The 23382-nt window shown below is 40.3% G+C and overlaps 1 protein-coding gene across 1 annotated transcript in view; it reads left to right on the top strand.

Moving 5' to 3' along the window:
• The first annotated feature begins 295 nt into the window (after window positions 1–295).
• The window catches only part of zc3h12b (zinc finger CCCH-type containing 12B), a 90932-nt gene continuing 67845 nt past the window's right edge, over window positions 296–23382 (top strand). Inside the window, exon 1 of the mRNA XM_072595267.1 lies at window positions 296–532. Coding sequence (XP_072451368.1) covers window positions 362–532 — 171 coding nt within the window. The 5' untranslated portion in view covers window positions 296–361. The remainder of the gene's footprint in view (window positions 533–23382) is intronic.

Here is a 23382-nt window from a genome sequence, read left to right as displayed (position 1 = left end):
TAAGTCCAGGTATTGGAGCTAGCCAATGGCCAAGCAAAAATGGGTAAGTCAATAGATGGAGTTGTAAACAAATAGGCAAACGAAGGACATTTTGAGCCTGTAGAGGGAAGTGTCGAGTATTGAAGGAAATAGAGAAAGAGAGAAAAGAGACGCAGGATCATGAACGAGCGAGGTAGCAGTGAGGCGAAGAGGAGGAGGAGGAGGAGGCGGCAGAGGATCAGCCGTTTCCTGCTGTAGGTCTAACGGAGCAGAGGGGTTTGGGTTGGGGGGGAGGGGGGGTCGATTCCGGATCTGTACTCCGGACTGTCACCCTTTGAAGAAAACACGGCCCGGTTTACGGAATCGAGGTCAGGGGAAGAGAATGCTGGATTTCGTGATCCCACTGAGTGCCAGCGGTAGGCTGGAGAACCTCATCCCTCACATAGAGAGGCTCTTCAGGGTGAAGATCAGCGCTGGGCCTGCGGCAGAGAGCAGCAGATGGGTCCATATAGAGCAGGCAGCAGAGACACAGGAGGGGCTCAGGAAAGCAAAGGTGAGTGTGTACCCCCACCCAACCCCATATATATGTTTATACATACACTAAAACTAACCTTAGTTGGTTATTCCTTTTAATTCTCCCTTTTTTATGTATCTGAAATGGTGTGCCAAGGTTTGAGGACGAGGGGGAGAAAGAGAGAGAGAGATCTGAAACTGCACTTGTTGCTATGAGACGCACAAATAGCACCACCAGGGCCTTTTGTGCTACATAAATCATCCAGGCCTTTGCTTTCGGTTGATGTTGGATTTGGGGCTTTGCACTTGAGCTGGAGGAATAGATAATGAATGTAGTGAAATAAAAGTACTTGTTTTTTATTAGGATGAAGGTAAATATTTTGATATAACACTACAACACTGCTGATTTTGTATCTGTTTCAGGTTTTGTTATGAAATTATAAAAAATGAGCATTAGAAACATCTAGATTTTAGTTTAGTTACATGTTTTATATACTAGAAGGGGGTTGAAATTTTGAAAAGCCATAATTAATTGTAGTGTTTTAACTAACAAATAGTTTGAATATATCACTGAAACAGCTCATTACCCTGACTCCTTTTGATTGCTAATTGTTCTTTAAAAGGTGTTTGAAAAATAATACTGAAGGTTTACAATTTGGCTATGAGTTTTGTATTAATTTTGAAAATGTAAAATTCAAACAACAAATTGAGAGGGATATTAAAAGATGAAGTAGACAATAGCTTGCTTCATCAATCAATAGATAAAGGGAGAGAGATTCTGGGAGATGAATACAATTACATTACACTATTGCTAAGAACTAAGTAATGGAATCTTTTTGCTCAAGGGTTAACTTTCTTCAAGGCCTGAGGATAAGGTGATTTACAAGCATTTGAATATGTTTTGACAGTTGTTCCTGCACTTTATAAAACAAATCTCAGCCGTTGTTGAAACAATACTAAGTTAAATAGACAATATTAAGACCATAAGTCCATAAGTCATAGGAGTGGAAGTAAGGCCATTTGGCCCATCGAGTCCACTCTGCCATTCAATCATGGCTGATGGGCATTTCAACTCCACTTACCCGCATTCTCCCCGATGCCCTTAATTCCTCGAGACAACAAGAATCTATCAATTTCTGCCTTGAAGACATTTAGCGTCCCGGCCTCCACTGCACTCTGCGGCAATGAATTCCACAGGCCCACCACTCTCTGGCTGAAGAAATGTCTCCGCATCTCTGTTCTGAATTTACCCCCTCTAATTCTAAGGTTGTGTCCACGGGTCATGGTCTCCTCACCTAACAGAAACAATTTCCTAGCGTCCACCCTTTCCAAGTCATGTATTATCTTGTACGTCTCTATTAAGTCTCCCCTTAATCTTCTAAACTCCAATGAATATAATCCCAGGATCCTCAGCCGTTCCTCATATGTTAGACCAACCATTCCAGGGATCATCCGTGTGAATCTCCGCTGGACACGTTCCAGTGCCAGTATGTCCTTCCTGAGGTGTGGGGACCAAAACTGGACACAGTACTCCAAATGGGGCCTAACCAGAGCTTTATAAAGTCTCAGGAGCACAACGGTGCTTTTATATTCCAACCCTCTTGAGATAAGTGACAACATTGCATTCGCTTTCTTAATCATGGACTCAACCTGCATGTTGACCTTTAGAGAATCCTCGACTAGCACTCCCAGATCCCTTTGTACTTTGGCTTTACGAATTTTCTCACCGTTCAGAAAGTAGTCTGTGCTTTTATTCTTTTTTCCAAAGTGCAAGACCTCACATTTGTTCACATTGAATTCCATTAGCCATTTCCTGGACCACTCTCCCAAACTGTCTAGATTCTTCTGTAGCCTCCCCACGTCCTCAGTACTACCTACCTGTCCACCTAACTTCGTATCATCTGCAAACTTTGCTAGAATGCCCCCAGTCCCTTCATCCAGATCATTAATATGTAATGCAAACAGCTGTGGCCCCAACACTGAACTCTGCGGGACACCGCTCGTCACCGGCTGCCATTCCGAAAAAGAACCTTTTATCCCAACTCTCTGCCTTCTGTCAGACAGCCAATCCTCAATCCATGCCAGTAGCTCACCTTGAACACCATGGGCCCTCACCTTGCTCAGCAGCTTCCAGTGTGGAACCTTATCAGAGGCCTTTTGGAAGTCTAGATAGACCACATCCACTGGGTTTCCCTGGTCTAACCTACTTGTCACCTCTTCAAAGAATACCAACAGGTTTGTCAGGCATGACCTCCCTTACTAAATCCATGTTGACTTGTTCTAATCAGACTCTGCTCTTCTAAGAATTTAGAAACTTCATCCTTAATGATGGATTCTAGAATTTTACCAACAACCGAGGTTAGGCTAATTGGCCTATAATTTTCCATCTTTTGTCTTGATCCTTTCTTGAACAATGGGGTTACAACAGCGATCTTCCAATCATCCAGGACTTTCCCTGACTCCAGTGACTCTTGAAAGATCTCAACCAATGTCTCCGCTATTTCCTCAGCCACCTCTCTCAGAACTCTAGGATGTATCCCATCGGGGCCAGGAGATTTATCAATTTTAAGACTTTTTAGCTTTTCTAGCACTATCTCTTTTGTAATGGCAACCATACTCAACTCAGCCCCCTGACTCCCTTTAATTGTTGGGATATTACTCATGTCTTCCACTGTGAAAACTGACACAAAGTACTTGTTAAGTTCTCCAGCTATTTCCTTATCTCCCATCACTAGGCTTCCAGCATCAGTTTGAAGTGGTCCAATGTCTACTTTTGCCTGTCATTTGTTTCTTATGTATTGAAAGAAACATTTACTATCATTTCTAATATTACTGGCTAGCCTACCTTCATATTTGATCCTCTCCTTTCTTATTACTCTCTTTGTTATCCTCTGTTTGTTTTTGTAGCCTTCCCAATCTTCTGATTTCTCAGTGCTCTTGGCCACTTTGTAGGATCTCTGTTTTTCTTTAATACATTTCCTGACTTCCTTTGTCAGCCACGCTGTCTAATCCCTCCCTGGATAATCTTTCTTTTCTTGGGGATGAACCTCTGAACAGTGTCCTCAATTATACCCACAAACTCCTGCCATTTTTGCTCTACTGTCTTCCCCGCTAGCCTCTGTTTCCAGTCTGTTTTTGTCAGTTCCTCTCTCATGCCCTCATAATTACCTTTATTTTACTGTAACACCATTACATCCAATTTTGCCTTCTCTCTTTCAAACTCCAGACTGAACTCTACCATATTATGATCACTGCTTCCTAAGGGTTCCCTTACTTTAAGATCTTTTATAAAGTCTGGATATTCTAATCATTCTGGTATTTATACAGTACCATCAATTGGAGCATTGACACATTTTGTCAGTGATACAAAACTATACATTGTAGTTTCCATTGTTCACTGGAGACTATATATAATTTCATTGAGTGTTCTTTCACCGGTGATGGTAAAAAAAATCTAAAAGTAGCAAAGAGTAAATCTTTTACTACTATTATAATTTGAAAATAAAGTTGGTATTCTTAACTGTGGACAATAAAACATTTTAGGTCTGTGATCAGAATATGTGGTACGTGGATATTCAGTGTGGAATTCTAAAAGCTCCTGTGTTCTAAGAATGTATTTGAAATAGATCAAGAAGCTTATTACAAATTCAAATAGATGACTGTGTGTATTGGAACTTAACTATAGCATTGATCAAAGTGTAATTTTATAATAAGAGTTTATCATTTCTAAGATTTAATTGTACTCCATCTAATTTTTGTTTAAAGCAACTACAGCAATAGGTCTTCCTAAGTATAACATGCAATGGCCCATTGAGAAATAAAGATGAAGATCTATAGTGCAGAACACCACTGAGATTCAAAATAAAAGAAAAAATTCAGATCAGGATTTGATTAAGCCACACAAAGCTTGTGTTTAAGTACTTGAGTATTGTGAGAGGAAGTCTGTGTTTTAATGTCCTGTGTAAGAATAAAGTATAGACTGCATGCTAAGGTATGAATACTGATCTTTGGCAGACTGTATTACAAATTATTTAAAACTGTCTTTTTTTAATAGCCTCTGTACGTTGACTACAATGAAGACCTACGACTGATTTCATTTTTATTGAAATTCTTTTTTCTTAAACAGCACACCTTTGTTTAAAGCAGATAAGTGCTGTACTCTCTGAATTAAATAGTGGAAACATGTATTATTTCTTAGATTTTTACCTTGCAAAGTGCTCAATTCTTGTGAAGAGTTTGGATGTGCTGAGTGTAAATTTTTGAAACAAAGAGAAGTGTTTGATTTGCTATGTATTACATTTTATTGTGAAAGGTATAAACAGCAATATTATTTGCCTTAATGTGCTTTTATTCAGAAATATCTTGAAAGTCATTTGTAAAGTAGTATGTATACTTTATTGTTTTAACATATTGATTATTAATAATTAATAATTTATTGGCTATTCTGGGAATCATAATTTGGCAAAAACAAAATATTTTGGATCATGGAAAGAGGAACAAAACCTTCCAAACTTACAAATTTTCAATCTTCAAACATAGAAGTAATCACAAAGATTTGTGATGAGATTGCATTTTGAAATTATAAGCAAAAATCACCGATTTCTTTTCAAACAGCCTTGAGGGCAGAGCAGTGGATGTGATCTATACAGACTTCAGTAAGGCTTTGAGAAGATTTGTAGCTCAAGTTGAGGTTCTGGATGTAGGTTTGCTCACTGAGCTGGAAGATTCATTTCCAGACATTTCATCACCCTACTAGGTGACCCTCTCTCACTAGTATCCTTACATACAATAAGGAAGGACACCATTTCAACTGGGACAACACATCCATCCGAAGACAAGCCAAACAGAGACACACGTGAGAATTCCTAGAAGCATAGCATTCCAACCAGAACACTATCAACAAACACATCGAGTTAGACCCCATTTACCACCCCCTGAGAAAAAGAACAGGAAATGACATCACCAACCAAAGAAATCCAAACATATAAATGGAAAGCAGGAAACATCAACAGTGCTTTGCCCGGCAACCCACTGAAGATGTTACCTAGTAGGATGACGAAACATTTGGAAATGAACCTTCCAGCTCTGCGAGCAAACCTACAAAGTAAGAAGTTCGACAAGGTACCTCAAGGGAGACTGGTTAGCAAGATTACATCTCCTGGAATATAGAGAGGTCTAGCTATTTGGATACAGAACAGGTTCGAAGCTAGAAGAGAGAAGGTTGCTTTACAGACAGGAGGCCTGTGATCAGTGGTGTGCCACAGGATCAGTGCTGGGTCTACTGCCCTTTGCCATTTATGTAAATGATTTTGGATGTGAACATAAGAGTTAGTAAGTTTGCAAATGACATCAAAATTGGAGATGTAGTGGACAGCGAAGAAGGTTACCTCAGAGGGCAACAGGAACTTGATCAGATGGGCCAATGGGCTGAGGAGTGGCAGGTGGAGTTTAATTTGAATAAATGTGAGGTACTGCATTTTAGAAAATCAAATCTTAGCAGGACTTATACACTTAATGGTAAGGTCCAGGGAAGTGTTGCTGAACAAAGAGACCTTGGAGTGCAGGTTCATAGCTCCTTAAAAGTAGAGTTGCAGATAGATAAGATAGTGAAGAAGGCGTTTAGTATGCTTTCCTTTATTAGTCAGAGCATTGAGTATAGGAGTTGGAAAATCATGTGACTGTACAGGATGTTAGTTAGGCCACTTGTGGAATATTGCGTGTAATTCTGGTCTCCTTCCTATTGGAAAGATGTTGTGAAACATGAAAGGGTTCAGAAAAGACTTACAAGATGTTACCAGGTTTGGAGGATTTGAGCTATAGGGGCAAGCTGAATAGGCTGGGGTTGTTTTCCCTGTAGAGTCAGAGGCTGAGGGGTGACCTTATAGAAGTTTATAACATCATGAGGGGCATGGATAGAATAAATAGACAAGATCATTTTCCTGGGGTGGGGGAGTCCAGAACTCGAGGGCATAGGTTTAGGGTGAGAGGGGAAAGATACAAAAGGGACCTAAGGGACAACTTTTTCATAGTGGTGCATGTATGGAATGAGCTGCCAGAGGAAGTGGTGGAGGCTGGTACAATTAAACCATTTAAAAGATATATGGATGGCTATATGAATAGGAAGGGTTGAAGGTGATATGGGTCAAGTGCTGGCAAATGGGACTAGATTAGGTTAGGGTGATGCTTGAAAGGGTCAGCATCTGGTCGGCATGGACAAGTTGGACCAAAGGGACTGTTTCTGTGCTGTACATGTCTATGACTCTAAATCTGATCTTTCCCGCAACTCTATAGAGTCATAAGAGTTTTTCAGTACAGAGACAGCCCCTTCAGTCCAATTTATCTACAATGACCAGATATCCTAACCTAATCTAGTCCCATTTGCCAGCACTTGGCTCATATCCCTCAAAACACTTCCTATTTATGTACCCATCTGGCGCATTTTAAATGTCACAATTGTACCCACTTCCACCATTTCTTTTGGCAGCCCACTCTATGCACACACCACACCCTCTACATGGAAGAAGTTAGTTTACAAGCAGCCTGAGTAACTTCCCGTCTTGTCTATTCCACTGTCCAACTTTATGTATTACAACTTATATTTTAACATCTTGCATTTGTCTCTTTGAATTTAGCAGATCCTCAGATTTAATATGATCGCTTTTAACTGTTCTTTCTCACCATTGGATAAATCTTTAATTTTCTTTGTAAATTTTGTGGTCTTGTAATATGAAAGAGAATTTTTTATCATGTATATGTCACACTCGTCAATATTTGTTACGAGCTAATCATCTTTCACTAAATTGCTTGAATACTTTTCTAAGAGATCCGATTGATGACGGTAATGCTAATACTGAGTGCAAGCAGTTCCATTAAGCATTGGATAAAGTGTTATGCAACTGATTTGTAAGCAAGTTCAAACTCGTGGAATAAAATAACATTTGACAGGGGTATTCAAAACTGAGAAGTGTGGGCACTGTATTTCTGGAGAAACTGTTCTCATTGGTGTAATGTTTAAGAATGAGTAGGCATGGATTTGAGTAATTTCTATACAGCAAGTAGTTAGAATGGGGTGCTTGAGTGTGCAGTGGAAGCAGGTTCAATTGAGGTTTTCGAGATTTGATCATGAACTGAAAAGGAAACATGCAGGGCTATGGAGAGGGCAGTGGGTGTCATGAGATGAATTGTTCCTGCAGAGGACCAGCACTGACACAATAGGCTGAATGGCTTCCTGTGTTGAAACAATTCTACAATTCTGTTTTGTCTCCAAATAATTTGCCTTTTTTTTTAGCCATTCCCGAGCATGTATTATGTCGTGCCCTTAAAAATGTAGGGTGTTACTTTGAGGATTAGTGCATTTTCTGTTTCAGGCATCCAATGCCCATATCAAGACTACTTAAGTCATTAAAGTCTCTTCCACAACTGTGGCACAGTTTTGGTCTTGGAAGAGCACCTTCTTTTGTATAATTGTTCTATCTGATTTCTATTTGTAATACCAGATTCTGGCTACAAATTCCATTTTAGTGGCAGTCTTATGCTTGAGTTCTGTGCTTGTAGAAACTAGGCCAACAGACAAAGCAGACTATTAATAAAGAATGGATTTGAAACCAGGCAACACCTGAACAAGAGTCATTCCCTACCTTTTCAAATTGCCCAAAGTAGATCAATCCTTGTCAGCGGGCATCAAAACATTGGGCAGTGTTATTACAGGTTGACAGACAAATTTCAAAATCTTGTAAAAGCAAGTAATTAAATTGGCATGTACCTTGGTGACTAAAAGAAAGAAAGAGGTGCAAAGGGAGGGACATCGACTGTGATCAGGGAGGGTGGGAGGACAATGAGCATAGGGCACGCATCCCAATAAAGCTCCCAATAACTGCTATGAATGATTCCATCAGCGGCGGACCCTTCTTGCCTTGTCTATATGTGAGGAAGAGATACTATTAAAATCAGACCAAGATAATCTAAGTTGTTTATAACCTATATCATTATTTCATGTATAAATTGGGGTTATTGTTCATTCCTGGTAACTGTTGATTTTTCTAACCTATATTTTCCTAATCTGTATGGTTAGGCAGATTGAAACCATTGCAGAGGACTTTGTGTATTCTGTAGATTTTAAAATTCTTTTTCTTCCCATCATCTCTCCTGAAAATGCAAGTTCAATAATTTCACAGATGCCAACTACACAATCTTGGTAGCCACATCACAATGGGATATTTATCTATTACTCCTGTGCTGTGCCAGTTCCTCAGTTAGAGATACCTACTCTAATCACATTTCCTTGCCCTTTGTGTCAATTCATACTATTTTCAGATAATTTATTCTGTTTTCTTTTAAATGATGTTTTGGTCTCTGCCTCCTTTTATACAGTTGTTGTAAAGCAGTCTAGTCTTTGGTGCAAAAGTTCTCCATAATTCTTATGACCTTGTCCTTTATTACCAATGTGCCAAATACAAGGATTGGTCCTTCACTGTACTGTAATTTTGAAAACTCTATTAGATACTTTTCAACAATCCTCTATTCTAACTAAAATACTGCAATGATAGTCACAACCTTTTATTATCCTGTAGCGAAAGTCACTTTTCACTTTTCCTTGCCTGTGGCTCTGATACACTCCCTTTTAGGGAGTTGAACACTGTCTGCAGTACATGAACTTAACTACACTAGCAACCATCCCAACACACACAAACGAAGCTGTATCAGAACATTATTCCAACAAGCCACTACACACTGCAGCACAGACGAACTTCGGAAAACAGAGGAGAACCACCTCTACAATGTATTCAAGAAGAACGGATAAATACAGTGCGCAGATTCCTCAAAAACAAACCACGACAAGCAGACAAAACACAGCCAGAAACCCGAATCACCTTACCATGCATCAAAGAAGTTTCAGAAATGAGGGCTAGACTACTAAGACCCCTCGGAATCCTAGTAGCACAGAAACCCACCAACACACTCAAACAAAAACTAACAAACTTAAAAGACCCAGTACATCCCATGGACAAAACCAACATCGTCTACAAAATTCCATGCAAGGACTGCCACAAACTCTACGTAGGACGAACAGGAAGAAAGTTAGCCACCAGGATACACGAACACCAGCTAGCCACAAAAAGACATGACCCTCTCTCCCTCGTAGCCCTACACACAGATGAAAAAACCCACCATTTTGACTGGGACAACACATCTATCCTGGGACAGGCTAAGCAAAGACATGCCAGAGAATTCCTAGAGGCCTGGCACTCCAACCACAACGCTATAAACAAATGCATAGATCTAGATGCCATCTATCAACCACTCAGAAAACGAACAGGAAATGACATCACCACATGCCCCAGGAACCCCATCCAGGAGAAAGATATAAATCGAAAGCAGGAGACAACAGCTTCGCTTCACTTGGAGGTCGCCACTGATGTTACCTAGCCAGGTAATGAAACGTCTGGATATCAAACCTACAGCTCAGCGAGCAAACCTACACCCTAAACCTCTTAAACTCCAGGTGTTTTTCAATTTTAGACCAGTGAGCCTGATCTCAGTGGTGGGCGAGTTGTTGGAGGGAATCCTGAGGGACAGGATGTGCATGTATTTGGAAAGGCAAGGACTAATTAGGGATAGTCTGCATGGCTTTGTGCATGGGAAATCGTGTCTCACAAACTTGATTGAGGTTTTTGAAGAAGTAACAAAGAAGATTGATGAGGGCAGAGCAGTAGATGTGATCTATATGGACTTCAGTAAGGTGTTCGACAAGGTTCCCCATGGAAGACTGATTAGCAAGGTTAGATCTCATGGAATACAGGGAGAACTAGCCATTTAGATGCAGAACTGGCTCAAAGGTAGAAGACAGGGTGGTGGTGGAGGGTTGTTTTTCAGACTGGAGGCCTGTGACCAGTGGAGTGCCACAAGGATCAGTGCTTTACCCTCTACTTTTTGTCATTTACATAAATGATTTGGATGCGAGCATAAGAGATACACTTAATAAGTTTGCAGATGACACCAAAATTGGAGATGTAGTGGACAGCGAAGAGGGTTACCTCAGATTACAACAGGATCTGGACCAGATGGGTCAATGAGCTGAGAAGTGGCAGATGGAGTTTAATTCGGATAAATGCAAAATGCTGCATTTTGGGAAAGCAAATCATAGCAGGACTTCTACTCTTAATGGTAAGGTCCTAGGGAGTGTTGCTGAACAAAGAGACCTTGGAGTGCAGGTTCATAACTCCTTGGAAGTGGAGTTGCAGGTAGATAGTGAAGGCTGCGTTTGGTATGCTTTCCTTTATTGGTCAGAGTATTGAGGACAGGAGTTGGGAAGTCATGTTGCGGCTGTACAGGACATTGGTTAGGCCACTGTTGAAATATTGCGTGCAATTCTGGTCTCCTTCCTATCAGAAAGATGTTGTGAAACTTGAAAAGGTTCAGAAAAGATTTACAAGGATGTTGCCAGGGTTGGAGGATTTGAGCTATAGGGAGAGACTGAACAGGCTGGGGCTGTTTTCCCTGGACCGTCGGAGGCTGAGGGGTGACGTTATAGAGGTTTACAAAACTGAGGGGCATGGATAGGATAAATAGGCAAAGTCTTTTCCCTGGGGTCGGGAAGTCCAGAGCTAGCGAGCATAGGTTTAGGGTGAGAGGGGAAAGATATAAGAGACCTAAGGGGCAACTTTTTCATGCAGAGGGTGGTACATGTATGAATTGAGCTGCCAGAGGATGTGGTGGAGGCTGGTACAATTGCAACATTTAAGAGGAATTTGGATGGGTATATGAATAGGAAGGGTTTGGAGGGATATGGGCTGGGTACTGGCAGGTGGGACTAGATTGGGTTGGGATATCTGGTCGGCATGGACAGGTTGGACCGAAGGGTCTGCTTCCATGCTGTACGTCTTTATGACCTTATGATATCACCAGAGACTAGGACCCGTGGACACAACCTTAGAATTAGAGGGGGTAAATTCAAAATAGAAATGCGGAGACATTTCTTCAGCCAGAGAGTGGTGGGCCTGTGGAATTCATTGTCGCAGAGTGCAGTGGAGGCCGGGACGCTAAATGTCTTCAAGGCAGAGATTGATAGATTCTTGTTGTCTCGAGGAATTAAGGGCTACGGGGAGAATGCGGGTAAGTGGAGTTGAAGTGCCCATCAGCCATGATTGAATGGCGGAGTGGACTCGATGGGCCGAATGGCCTTACTTCCACACCTATGTCTTATGGTCTTAGGAATATACAGGTAAGCAATCAGACAATTCCAAAATGAGCTTTTATTGTCATTCGGTAAAAACATGCTCAAACAAAATTACAAGAGCCTGCTGTGCACCCCACACAGCAAGCTAAATGCAGGACCGATGACCAACAACTACTTACCATTCCACAATGATCCGCTGTACTTTGCGATCATCTACTGGAAGCAGTTGGCAATTGGGTTCTATCTGGCTTGTGGCGCCCAACATAAGGGAGCTTTATCATGCACAAGGAGAGCATCATTTACCCCTATGTTCTCCCCTTCATCCTGTTCCCTCAGTTCTTCAGCATCTATCACGTCATCTCATTGCCCACTCCACTTGTGCTTGAGATCACAAGTCATAGCCTTTGTCCCCTGAAAACCAGCCTTTAACCTGAACCCTCAAAAGCAGCTGGTACATGAGTTCTCACAAATCCTCTGGACACGTGTAGAATGGAAATCCTTCCTCTTGATGAATTATGCAATGTTGTGATATGGCTCTGTCAGTGCCGTGTGTGCACGGTCACTGGCACCCTGCCGTGGAGGAAGCCAGCAATGTTTGCAAGTCCTACTACCTGGGTTGCAAAAAGTATGATCTTACACAGATGGCGTTGATTATTATGTGGATGTGTTTGTGGGTGCACAGACCATAAGAAAGATCTCATTAAAGTCTTCTACCATTCAGTGGAAAGAGCCAGTTGCATAGGAGTTCAATGCAGCTATCACATTAACAGCCCATGGGAAGAGATGACCTCACATGTCTGCAGCCCTCCAGTCCCACTGGATCATCCAGTGTAGTTCCATCACAGTGCCTTGACTCATATGAAGCTAGTATCGACACGGCACCTTGCTAATCCACAGGAAATGGAGGAGGGGGTAAAAGGACCCCACAAATTCTGAGGGCACCTGTGGCTGCAAGTTCTGCCTGCCTCCATGGTGGCTTTCTCCAGCTCCTTGACTTGTCATCAGCCCTGCTGCTCCTGCATCTATCCAGGCTGTTTTAGCAAAGGCAGCCACAGCAACCAACAATCCACCAGCAGCTGGGCACATGATTCTTGCTGGGAATATAAAGAGTAAAAAAAGGAACCTACGTTAGTTACATTTCCATGCAGTACATTCTGAACTCTTGCTACCTTGTGTGTAGATGTTTTATTTTCTCAGATTGCACTTCTTTTACAAATTATTTTATATATGTGTCCTCTCGTTTTTGATCCTACTCCAAGCAGGATAGGGAAAAACTATCTATTAAAAGTCATCATAGTCCCAGAGACCCATAGGGCTGCACTCATTCGAGAGAGACAACTGGTTTCCTAAAGGTCACCATGCCTCAGGAAAGGAGCAAGGTTGAGAAGTTTGGGACCTTAATGCTGACCTCAGCCAGTACAGGAATTGAAACCAATCTGCATTGCAAACCAGCTATCTAGACAGCTGGGCTAACCAATCCCAGTTGAATGATTTTATAGAGATACGAAGAAGCAAGACCATTGCTTTGTAAAACTTAGAAGCATAGAATCCCTAAAGTATGGAAACAGGCCATTTGGCCCAACAAGTCCGCACTGTCCCTCCAAAGAGTATCCCACCCAGACCCATTCCCCTACCTAATTGCGTTTTACATTTGCCCTGACTAATGCTAGGTGCATTACACCGACATATCCCTGAACACTATGGGCAATTTAACATGGCAAATTCATCTTTGAACTGTGGGAGGAAACCAGAGGGAACCCACACAGACAGGGAGAATATACAAACTCCACACAGACAGTCGCCCGAGGCTGGATTTGAACCCTAGTCCTTGGCGCTGTGAGGCAGCAGTGCTAACCACTGAGCCACTGTACTGTCCCCAGTGGGAACTTTTAAAATCAAGATAATGCTTAATTGGAAGCCAGTTTACGTCAGCGAGTGCAGAGCAATAGGGGAGTGCAACTTGGTATGAGCTAAGAGACTGACAACAGGGTTTTAAATGACCTCCAGACTATGGAGGATAAAATCTGGAAAATCAGTCAGATGTGCATTGGAGTAGTTGTGTCTGTAAGTGACAAAGACATGGGTCGAGGTTTCAGCAGCAGATTAACTGAGACCAGGATGAAGTCTACCAAACTAACAGTTGATATGAGGTGAACTTGGTATTGGCATGAGTATGAAGTTAGACTCTTGGAATCAAGTGTGACGCCAGGCTTGTGAATATAATTAATCTCTTATCGTTGCCAGGGAACAGGATGGAGTTGATATCTAAAGAATGTTTTTGATTCCCCTGTAAACTCCAATGGCTTCGATTGGTGATATTCCCATCTCTGATCATGCTCCAGTGTACCTCATGGTTAAGATTAAGGATGTTACAGTGTGGGTGGAATTGAGGAACCACAAAGGCAAAAAAAACATAATGGGAGTTATGTACAGACCTCCTAACAGTGGTCAGGACCAGAGGCGCAACATGTACCGGGAAATAGAAAAGGCATGTCAGAAAGGCAAGGTCACGGTGATCATGGGGGACTTAAATATGCAGGTGGACTAGGTAAATAATGTTGCTAGTGGATCTAAAGAAAGGGAATTCTTGGAATGCTTACAGGAAGGCTTTTTGGAACAGCTTGTCATGGAGCCCACAAGGGAGCAGGCTATTTTGGACCTAGTGCTATGTAATGAACCAGACTTTATAAAAGATCTTAAAGTAAGGGAGCACTTAGGAAGCAGTGATCATAATATGGTAGAGTTCAGTCTGCAGTTTGAAAGAGAGAAGGCAAAATCGGATGTAATGGTGTTACAGTTAAACAAAGGTAATTACGAGGGCATGAGAGAGGAACTGACAAAAATAGACTGGAAGCAGAGCCTAGCATGGAACACAGTAGAGCAAAAATGGCAGGAGTTTGTGGGTATAATTGAGGACACAGTGCAGAGGTTCATCCCCAAGAAAGATTATCCGGGGAGGGATTAGACAGCCATGGCTGACAAAGGAAGTCAGGAAATGTATCAAAGAAAAAGAGAGATCCTATAAAGTGGCCAGGGGTATCTTCAGCATGTCCCAAGTGCAAGGTGTGCACTTGCACTCTTACCCATAGTCTTTGGTCTTGTGACAGGCTTCAAACATATTAGAGTGCTGTGGTGGGTGCAATGGAGAGGATTTTAGGTGTAGGGGTGGAGAAGGACCCTATTCTTTTCAATATTCTTACGTTCTGTGCAAGGAAGAATATCTAGCTAGGTTAGATATCAGAAAACCCCCCAGTCCTGTCATGTTGGCAGAAGATTGTTATGGAGCATATTCCCCTGGATTTTCTCACAAATATGGTACACCACAAAACTGAGAATTTTTACAAGACATGGCAACCCTTTATGAAATACCTGGACACAGATTTATCTGCCACACTAACTAGGGCTTTTATATAGCCGTAACAATTCTGTTTCATGAGTCCAACATCCAGGGAGGAGGAACTGTGAAAGTATGAGTGTTTTGTTTGGCTGGGCTGAGTTATTACTATTTATTTGTTTGTTGTTAGGTATTTATTTAGTTAAATAGCTAGTTTAGATTTTTAAAAAATGTTATACTTCTCTATATATGTTTATACATTCGTATAGGAGGGTGGGTTGGGTTTAGTTTTGTACTATTTTTGTACTGTTTTGAATTGCATTGTTTTGTATTTGTAATATTTAAAAGTCTATTTTTTCTTAATAAAAAATATTATTTTAAAAAATGGCTTACTTCTGCCAAACATTTAATTGGAAGACATTTCTCCTCATCTAGTACTGGATATTGGATTAGCAATTTTGATTATTTAGCAACTCCTGGACAAAAGTACCCTGCCCCATTGTGGTAGTGGTGGTGGAAGGGGTTGGCGGTTGGAAGAGAAAGGGGAAGAAGGTGCAATTTCAGGGCAAGGTGTTGCAGAGCTTTGGAAAATATTTGGCCATGGGGATTAGGACAAGGGAAGGAAGTGGCAGAGGAAGCTGATTAGATGGTCCCAATCTTGGCAATAAAGAAACTCCCAAGAGCTCCTTCCACATTTGATTGGAGAAAAGACTACAAGGGACAGAGGAAAGGGGTTTCTGTAGACAGCTTGCATCACAGAAAAGAAGCTGGGGTCACCTTTGTAATCTAGGATGATTCTGGAGTTGTAATCATATTGTGTCCCAAGTTTGTACAAAATTAGAAGCAGGTTCCGTTATTACATGGTCATGCTGGATCTGGCAATGAATGGTGAAAGGAGTTGCCCACTATTTTCTTCAGAGCCTGTGGAGATGTGGGCTGTATCAGGGGCACGAACTCAGGGCAAGGGAGAATAATGGTTTTAATGGGGAAGAAGTCATTTAAAGTGGAGGTCAGGGTGTGGCTGAGTGGAACAATAGCTGCAGAAATGTTGTGAACAGAAGATGAAAGGCGAGATTGGTAGGATTTTAAGAGTTTGGGTTTAAGTGAATTTAACAATTAATGGTGGTGAGACACGTAAAGAGTTGTGCATATTGATACATTGCAAAAGCTCCATCTTTATGTAGGATTACTAGATATAATTTCAAGCTTTTTTTTTCTGCAGTTTAATACCACAACTTTCTTTATACTGAGGAGATAAAATTTGTGCATGTCATGTGACATGATTACAGAGCATAAATTAGCCATCGTGGTGCCACCCTGCAAGTCAGTGAGCTAAGCACAGATGTGATGAATGATTACTGCTGTGTTGTAACCTTCTATGATTTGTGTGATAAGTGAGTCACTGGTGCATTATTTGCTAAGATGAGCAATTTTTACCTCTCTTTTTTTTCTGGCAGCATTATGACAGATACTGCAACTTTCCAGATTGACAGGGATTCAAGAAGCCCACAACATCAAGGAGTGATTTTACTCTCTTAACTTCACTATATGATGCCATATTACTTTCATTTTAACATACCACCTACTTTTTCTTTTAATCAACGTGTTCAGAGATGTTATTACACACCTCTAGCACAAATGGGACTTGAACCTGGGCCTGCTGGTACACAGGTAGGGACACTACTACTGTGCCACAAAAGCCCTCATCTGATTTTCTATCCTGTAAGAGACATCTTGGTCAAGTTGAAACCAGTAGATACCCATTACACACTTGCCAGATTCTTAATGGGGTTTATACAAAACACATTTTGTGTTAATAGGTTGGCACTATAGAACATATTTTCTGTTGTGTGATTTTTTTTTGTCAGTCACTGATGTGTCATTGTAGCTGTAGGGGTGTCAAATCCAGTAATGTTAGTGAAAGAAATGCTGGGGTGGAGATATTTTTAATGCCTATCTCAGGGCTTATAGTAAAATCAGTTTCCAGCACATGCTGAAACTGGTAAAACTGAGGATGTTAAACCTCAGACCTCACTTGAATCACCAGTGGCCTGATACAAAACGATTACTTTTGTTATTAGTCAAAAATCACACAATATGAGGTTATAGTCCAACGGGTTTATTTGAAACCGCAAAGTTTCGGAGCTGCTGCTCCTTCGTGAGGCAGCTAGTGAGACAGAATACATTGGTCACTTTTGTTATTGACAGAATTGCTGCAGAATCAGGCAGGTAAGTACTCAAAAGGGTACTTTTTAGTGGCAGCCATTTGTTAGACAACCTGAACAATGCAATGCTGATTTACGATTTCTGTAATATATTTTAGGGGCCTGATATCAGTTTAACTTGAAAATTTTCCTTGGCACCCAGGGAGGGGGGCAATGAAAGTGGTCCTATTTTCCAGCCAGTTTAAAAAAGCTGGCAAAGAACTTTTTCTCTCCTAGCATGTTGGTGTAAATTTCAAATAGAAGAGCGCTCGCCTGGTTATAGTTCATGCAACGTAGAAGATTAGCATTGCCTACCTCTGTTGGAGATTATATGAAGAATTCTGAGAAGATCATGAAAGGTCATATTCTGGCCATTAATTGATATGGACTTATAAAATTTTTCTCTGGCTAGCTATCTGGTAATTTGACTTTTTTTGTGAGTTTTTCAAAACAGTACAATATTCTTAGTTACATTGGCCTTCTGCTTTGAATAAAAAGGATAAAACGCAGTTAAAAATATTAAATAAAACAATCAATTTTTTGATGCTATTAAACCATTCTCTACTAAGCTTATCAGAACATTGACTAACAAAAATAGCATAGCATCGTGGGAAATGTTTTCATTCTGCGGTTAGCTACTACTTGTTCTTTTTCACTTAGTTTATAAATCCATTTGCTAATCTTGGCTCAGGCATGATTTGATTATTTGGTTAAAATGCCAGTGTTTCCTAAGCTTTTTCCCACTGTGACACCATTTTGAGATTGGAACAGTTTGGCAACTTTACAGTGAGCAATTTTGAGTGGGAATACAACTATTCTAACATTGTCTGAGGTCCACAGTGACCATACTAGCTCCAAACTCCACTAGCAGCCAATACTTTAGAAGCCCCATACTGCGGGACTGTTTGGTCTGATTTTGTGTAGATCTTAGATTTTCTGCATTCTCTAATTCCTGGACAAAGTCAAAAGTCACACAACATCCAGTTATAGTTCAACAGGTTTATTTGAAATCACAAGCTTTCAAAGCACAGCCCCTTTGTCTAGTGTAGTGAGAGAGAAGAGCACACAGACACAGAATTTATAGGCAGAGAGATCAAGAGATATTACAACTGATGTAAGTGGAATGTCGACTTAGGTGACACCCACTGAGACAGAGACTGATCAAGAGTGTTAGACAGTGTGAGTAAAGTGTCAACAGCTGAATAACAAGCAAAGGGTGACCTATATGATTAAGTGAGGCAGAGAGATCATTACAAAAAATTTAAAATAAGTTATGATTTGGAGATGCCGGTGTTGGGCTGGGGTGTACAAAGTTTAAAAATCACACAACACCAGGTTATAGTCCAACAGGTTTAATTGGAAGCACACTAGCTTTCGGAGCGATGCTGATGAAGGAGCGTCGTTCCAAAAGCTAGTGTGCTTCCAATTAAACCTGTTGGACTATAACCTGGTGTTGTGTGAAAAATAAGTTAGTACTGGAGACAAATTTAAATGACTGGAATAACACCGGCAGCTCCACATCCTGGACAAGTATTGCCTTCTTGTCTCTTCTGAAGATGCTTACATTAGGAAAGAACAAATGATGCATTGCAAAGCAATTTATTAATTTATCTTTTCGTTCCATGTATAATTTTTTGATTTTATTTTAATTTGCAAATTGATTGTGTATTTCTTTCAGTCTCATTTTTCTACAAATCTTAACTGTGTTTCATGTTAGTATAACTTGTACATCTTAATGTTACTTAGCTGTGGTTTGTAGGTCTTTTTATAAACCCAAATTTAATTTGAATAAGAATATATTTGTGTAAAAGGATTGTAATAAATTTGTAAATTAATAATTGTTACTTATTGTACATTTGACTGTCCAATTTTTAAGTGGTGTAGAGATACATATTGGTTTAATTTTAACTTTTTCAACCCTATCAAATTCTCAACAAATCCTTAAGTTGGATGATATAGTTGTAACTTTTTTTTTGGAGCTGAAAAATTTTGTGCTTATAATGTTGCAGATAGAAATTTAGCACTTGTGTCCAGAATCTGTAGAGAACATTTTCATGTCAATTATTACAACGATAGGTGTAGAATAAATTTACTTCTGCCTGTAATACCTTTCCTCATGAATCTGTTGTCGGGTAGTTATTTGTAACCTTTTGTAGCTGCTGAATCTTTGTATATGTTTTTGTTTTGTCTGTCTTTTTTTGTCTGTCTTGACTTTTCTGTCAAATTGCTTTTGAAAGCCTTTTTTAAAAAAAAACTGGTTCTTCCTACATTTCTTGCTTTTGCTTGTCATTGTTGTTCTTCACTTTCTTTGAGAGATTTTTTAAAAATTGCATACTGTCCTGACTCTTGTTGTTAAAAAGCTGTGACTAAGACAATATCAGGAAACTCCTGAATGTCTTTGAATGTTGCAAGCAGTGATAAAGTAGATTGTAATGAAAGCTGTGGCAAAATTGGAACACTAAGGAATGATAATGCAAATTATTGGAACTGTAACTTTTGTAAAGGTTCATGACATAACATGGCACAAGCAAAGAACCTGGCTGGACAGTAGTTAGAATGAACAGGTATAAAATCCGGCCACCTGCATGTAGGTCTGTTTATGTCTGAGAAATGAAAAGATTCCTTTAATATTTTGGGCAAAGAACATTTGGTGGAGAAATGTTGGCAATAATTGCATACTTAGTAAGTAGAGTTTCCTTTATTTAATTCCTTTTATGGAGTGTTGCTGAACAAAGAGACCTTGGAATGCAGGTTCATAACTCCTTGAAAGTGGACTTGCAGGTAGATAGGATAGTGAAGAAGGCATTTGGTATGCTTTCCTTTATTGGTCAGAGTATTGAGTACAGGAGTTGGGAGGTCATGTTGCGGCTGTACAGGACATTGGTTAGGCCACTGTTGGAATATTGCGTGCAAATCTGGTCTCCTTCCTATCAGAAAGATGTTGTGAAACTTGAAAGGGTTCAGAAAAGATGTACAAGGATGTTGCCAGGGTTGGAGGATTTGAGCTATAGGGAGAGGCTGAACAGGCTGGGGCTGTTTTTCCCTGGAGCGTCGGAGGTTGAGGGGTGACATTATAGAGGTTTACAAAATCATGAGTGGCATTGATAGGATAAATAGACAAAATCTTTTCCCTGGTGTCGGGGAGTCCAGAACTAGAGAGCATAGGTTTAGGGTGAGAGGGGAAAGATATAAGAGACCTAAGGGGCAACTTTTTCATGCAGAGGGTGGTACATGTATGAATTGAGCTGCCAGAGGATGTGGTGGAGGCTGGTACAATTGCAACATTTAAAAGACATTTGGATGGGTATATGAATAAGAAGGGTTTGGAGGGATATGTGTCGGGTGCTGGCAGGTGGGACTAGATTTGGTTGGGATATCTGGTTGGCAGGATGGGTTGGACTGAAGCGTCTGTTTCCATGCTGTACATCTCTATGACTGGAGTTGAAATGCATAGTGATACTTGGATTGGATAAGAAACAACCTATGTTTGCAAAGCTGATACTAGGCAATTGTACTTTATAATTTGCTCATTTGAAGCTGAAATTGCATGATTATTTTAGGAAGTTTTAATCTCCATGAAATATTCTTCAGCTAATTGAAAGAATAGAACCATGTGCCAAGTTCAAGCATCCTTGAGCGAAAGAAGAAGATATTGAGTCAGGCTTCCTGTTCCTTTTCAGTACCCAGTGACCTCTGTGGAGATAATTGGGAAGCAGCTTAAAATGCATAATAATGATATGCATGTCCAAAATATATTTCTTCTGGTTTTGAAATTTCTGCAACGTCCTCAATATTTAAATATACTTGCATTTCAAAGATATTGTTTAGCAAAAGAGTCAGTTTGTTTATTGTGTGGAATAAATTACAGTCCAAGAACAATATCTTCTGATTGATGCTAAAGTTAAATCACAGAACTGGCTGGAGACTGAAAAGCTGACACTGAAGTAGTCATGTAGACTTTTCTTCTAGCTTTTGAGTTTTTTTTTCTGGATTTTTTCTATTCTTTAAATTTTTTTCTTTGTAATTTAATCTTTAGTGTTTGATGGCAGCTGTCTTTACTGACAAGAATTTTAAGGGAAATATCCATTTTAAACTTTAGACCAATCACTTTATCAGTTCATCAAATTGTCTTCTCTCTCTTCTTGCACTGTGGATCTTACTTTTCTGTATCAGTGTACTTTCCTAGTAACTTATTGAACAACACTATAGCACGATCTATGGAACTGTTTTGCCTGTCTTCCATTTTAGTCCATCCTTCTGTATGAATGTTGTAGTAACAAACAATACATCTGGATTAATTTTATCAGTTCCTTCTGTAATTCTGAAAAATTAGGTCCTTTCAAAATCTCTTTTCCAAAAATGATATGGTATAAAGTGTAGATTTTTTGTGCACCGATTGACATAAATCAATATCTTCCAGTCACGAAGTGTCGTGTATACTAACTTAATCTTCTAATTAGACTTTTCAAAGACTTTGAAAGAGCTATTTCAATAGGACTGCAATGATTTGCAATTTCAATTGTCTGCATGAATTTTCATGGGAATTGGCAACGAGTTCCTCAATCAGCTAAAATGTGATTTTTTTTTCTCTGATGCATTTTGAATTACTCTTTCATGGACTAGCTTTTCTTGATTCAGCAGGATATGAAGTTGTATGTGATATAGTATATTATTTGTGATCTCGGATAGAACATAGAACCTTAAAGCGCAGTACAGGCCCTTCAGCCCTCGATGGTTTCACAGGTTGGTGCAACAATCTGAAGCCCATCTAACCTACACTGTTCCATTTCCGTCCATATGTCTATATAGAACATAGAACATTACAGTGCAGTACAAGCTCTTCGGCCCTCCAGGGTGTTAGACAATATGTTGGTAGTTAGACCATAAAAACTAGGAGCAGGAGCCGGCCCTTCGAGCCTGCTCCACCTTTCAATAAGATCATGGCTGATCTTTTCATAAACACGGATCCACTAACCTGCACTCTCAACATATCCCTTAATTCCTTTATTGTTAATAAAAAACCTACCTTAGCTTTAAAAACGTTTACTGAAGTAGCATCAACTACTTCCCTGGGCAGGGAATTCCATAGATTAACAACCCTCTGGGTGAAGAAATTCCTTCTCAATTCAGTCCTAAATATGCTTCCTCTAATATCGAGGCTATGCCCTCTTGTCCTAGTCTCTCCTGCCAGTAGAAAAGTCCTCTCTACTTCTATCTTACCGATTCCCTTCATAATTTTAGATGTTTCTGTAAGATTCCCCCCCCACATTCTTCTGAATTCCAATGAATATAATCCCAGTCTGTCCTCATAAGCAAACCCCCCTCAACTCTGGAATCAACCTAGTGAACCTCCTCTGCACCCCCTCCAATGCCAGTACATTCTTTCTCAAGTAAGGAGACCAAAAATGCACACGCTACTCCAGGTGTGGCCTCACCAGCAGCTTGTACAGCTGCAACAAAACCTCTCTGCTTTTAAACTCAATCCCTTTAGCAGTGGAGGACAAAATTCCATTTGCTTTCCTAATTACTTGTTGTACCTGCAGACCAACTGTCTGTGATTCATACACAAGGACTCCCAGGTCCCTCTGCATAGTAGCATGCTGCAACTTTTTACCATTCAAGTAATAATCTGTTTTACTGTTACTCCTACCAAAATTAATGACTTCACTTTTATTTGCGTTATATTCCATCTGCCAGACCTTTGCCCATTCAATCAATGTATTTATGTTGCTCTGCAGAGTTCACAGTCCTCTGCACACTTTGCTCTGCCAATCATCTTAGTATCATCTGCAAACTGTGACACCCTACACGTGGCCCCAAACTCCAAATCTTCTACATAAATTGTAAATAATTGCGGTCCTAACACGGATCCCTGACACATACAACTAGTAACTAATTACCAGCCAAAATAGCACTCATTTATCCCGACTCTTTGCTTCCTGTCAGTAAATCAATTGTCTGTCCATGCTAATACATTATCCCTAATGCCATGCATCCTTATCTTATGCAGCAGCCTCTTGTGCAGCACCTTGTCAAAGGCCTTTTGGAAATCTAGGTACACCATATCCACTGGGTCCCCATTGTGCACCTTGCTTGTAATGTCTTCATAGAATTCCAAACGATTTGTCAAGCATGACCTGCCCTTCATGAACCCATGCTGTGTCAGTCCAATGGGA

Source organism: Chiloscyllium punctatum, chromosome 25 (genome assembly GCF_047496795.1).
Source record: "Chiloscyllium punctatum isolate Juve2018m chromosome 25, sChiPun1.3, whole genome shotgun sequence".
In the NCBI taxonomy this organism is placed as follows: Eukaryota; Metazoa; Chordata; class Chondrichthyes; order Orectolobiformes; family Hemiscylliidae; genus Chiloscyllium; species Chiloscyllium punctatum.
This window is presented reverse-complemented; position numbering and strand designations above follow the sequence as displayed.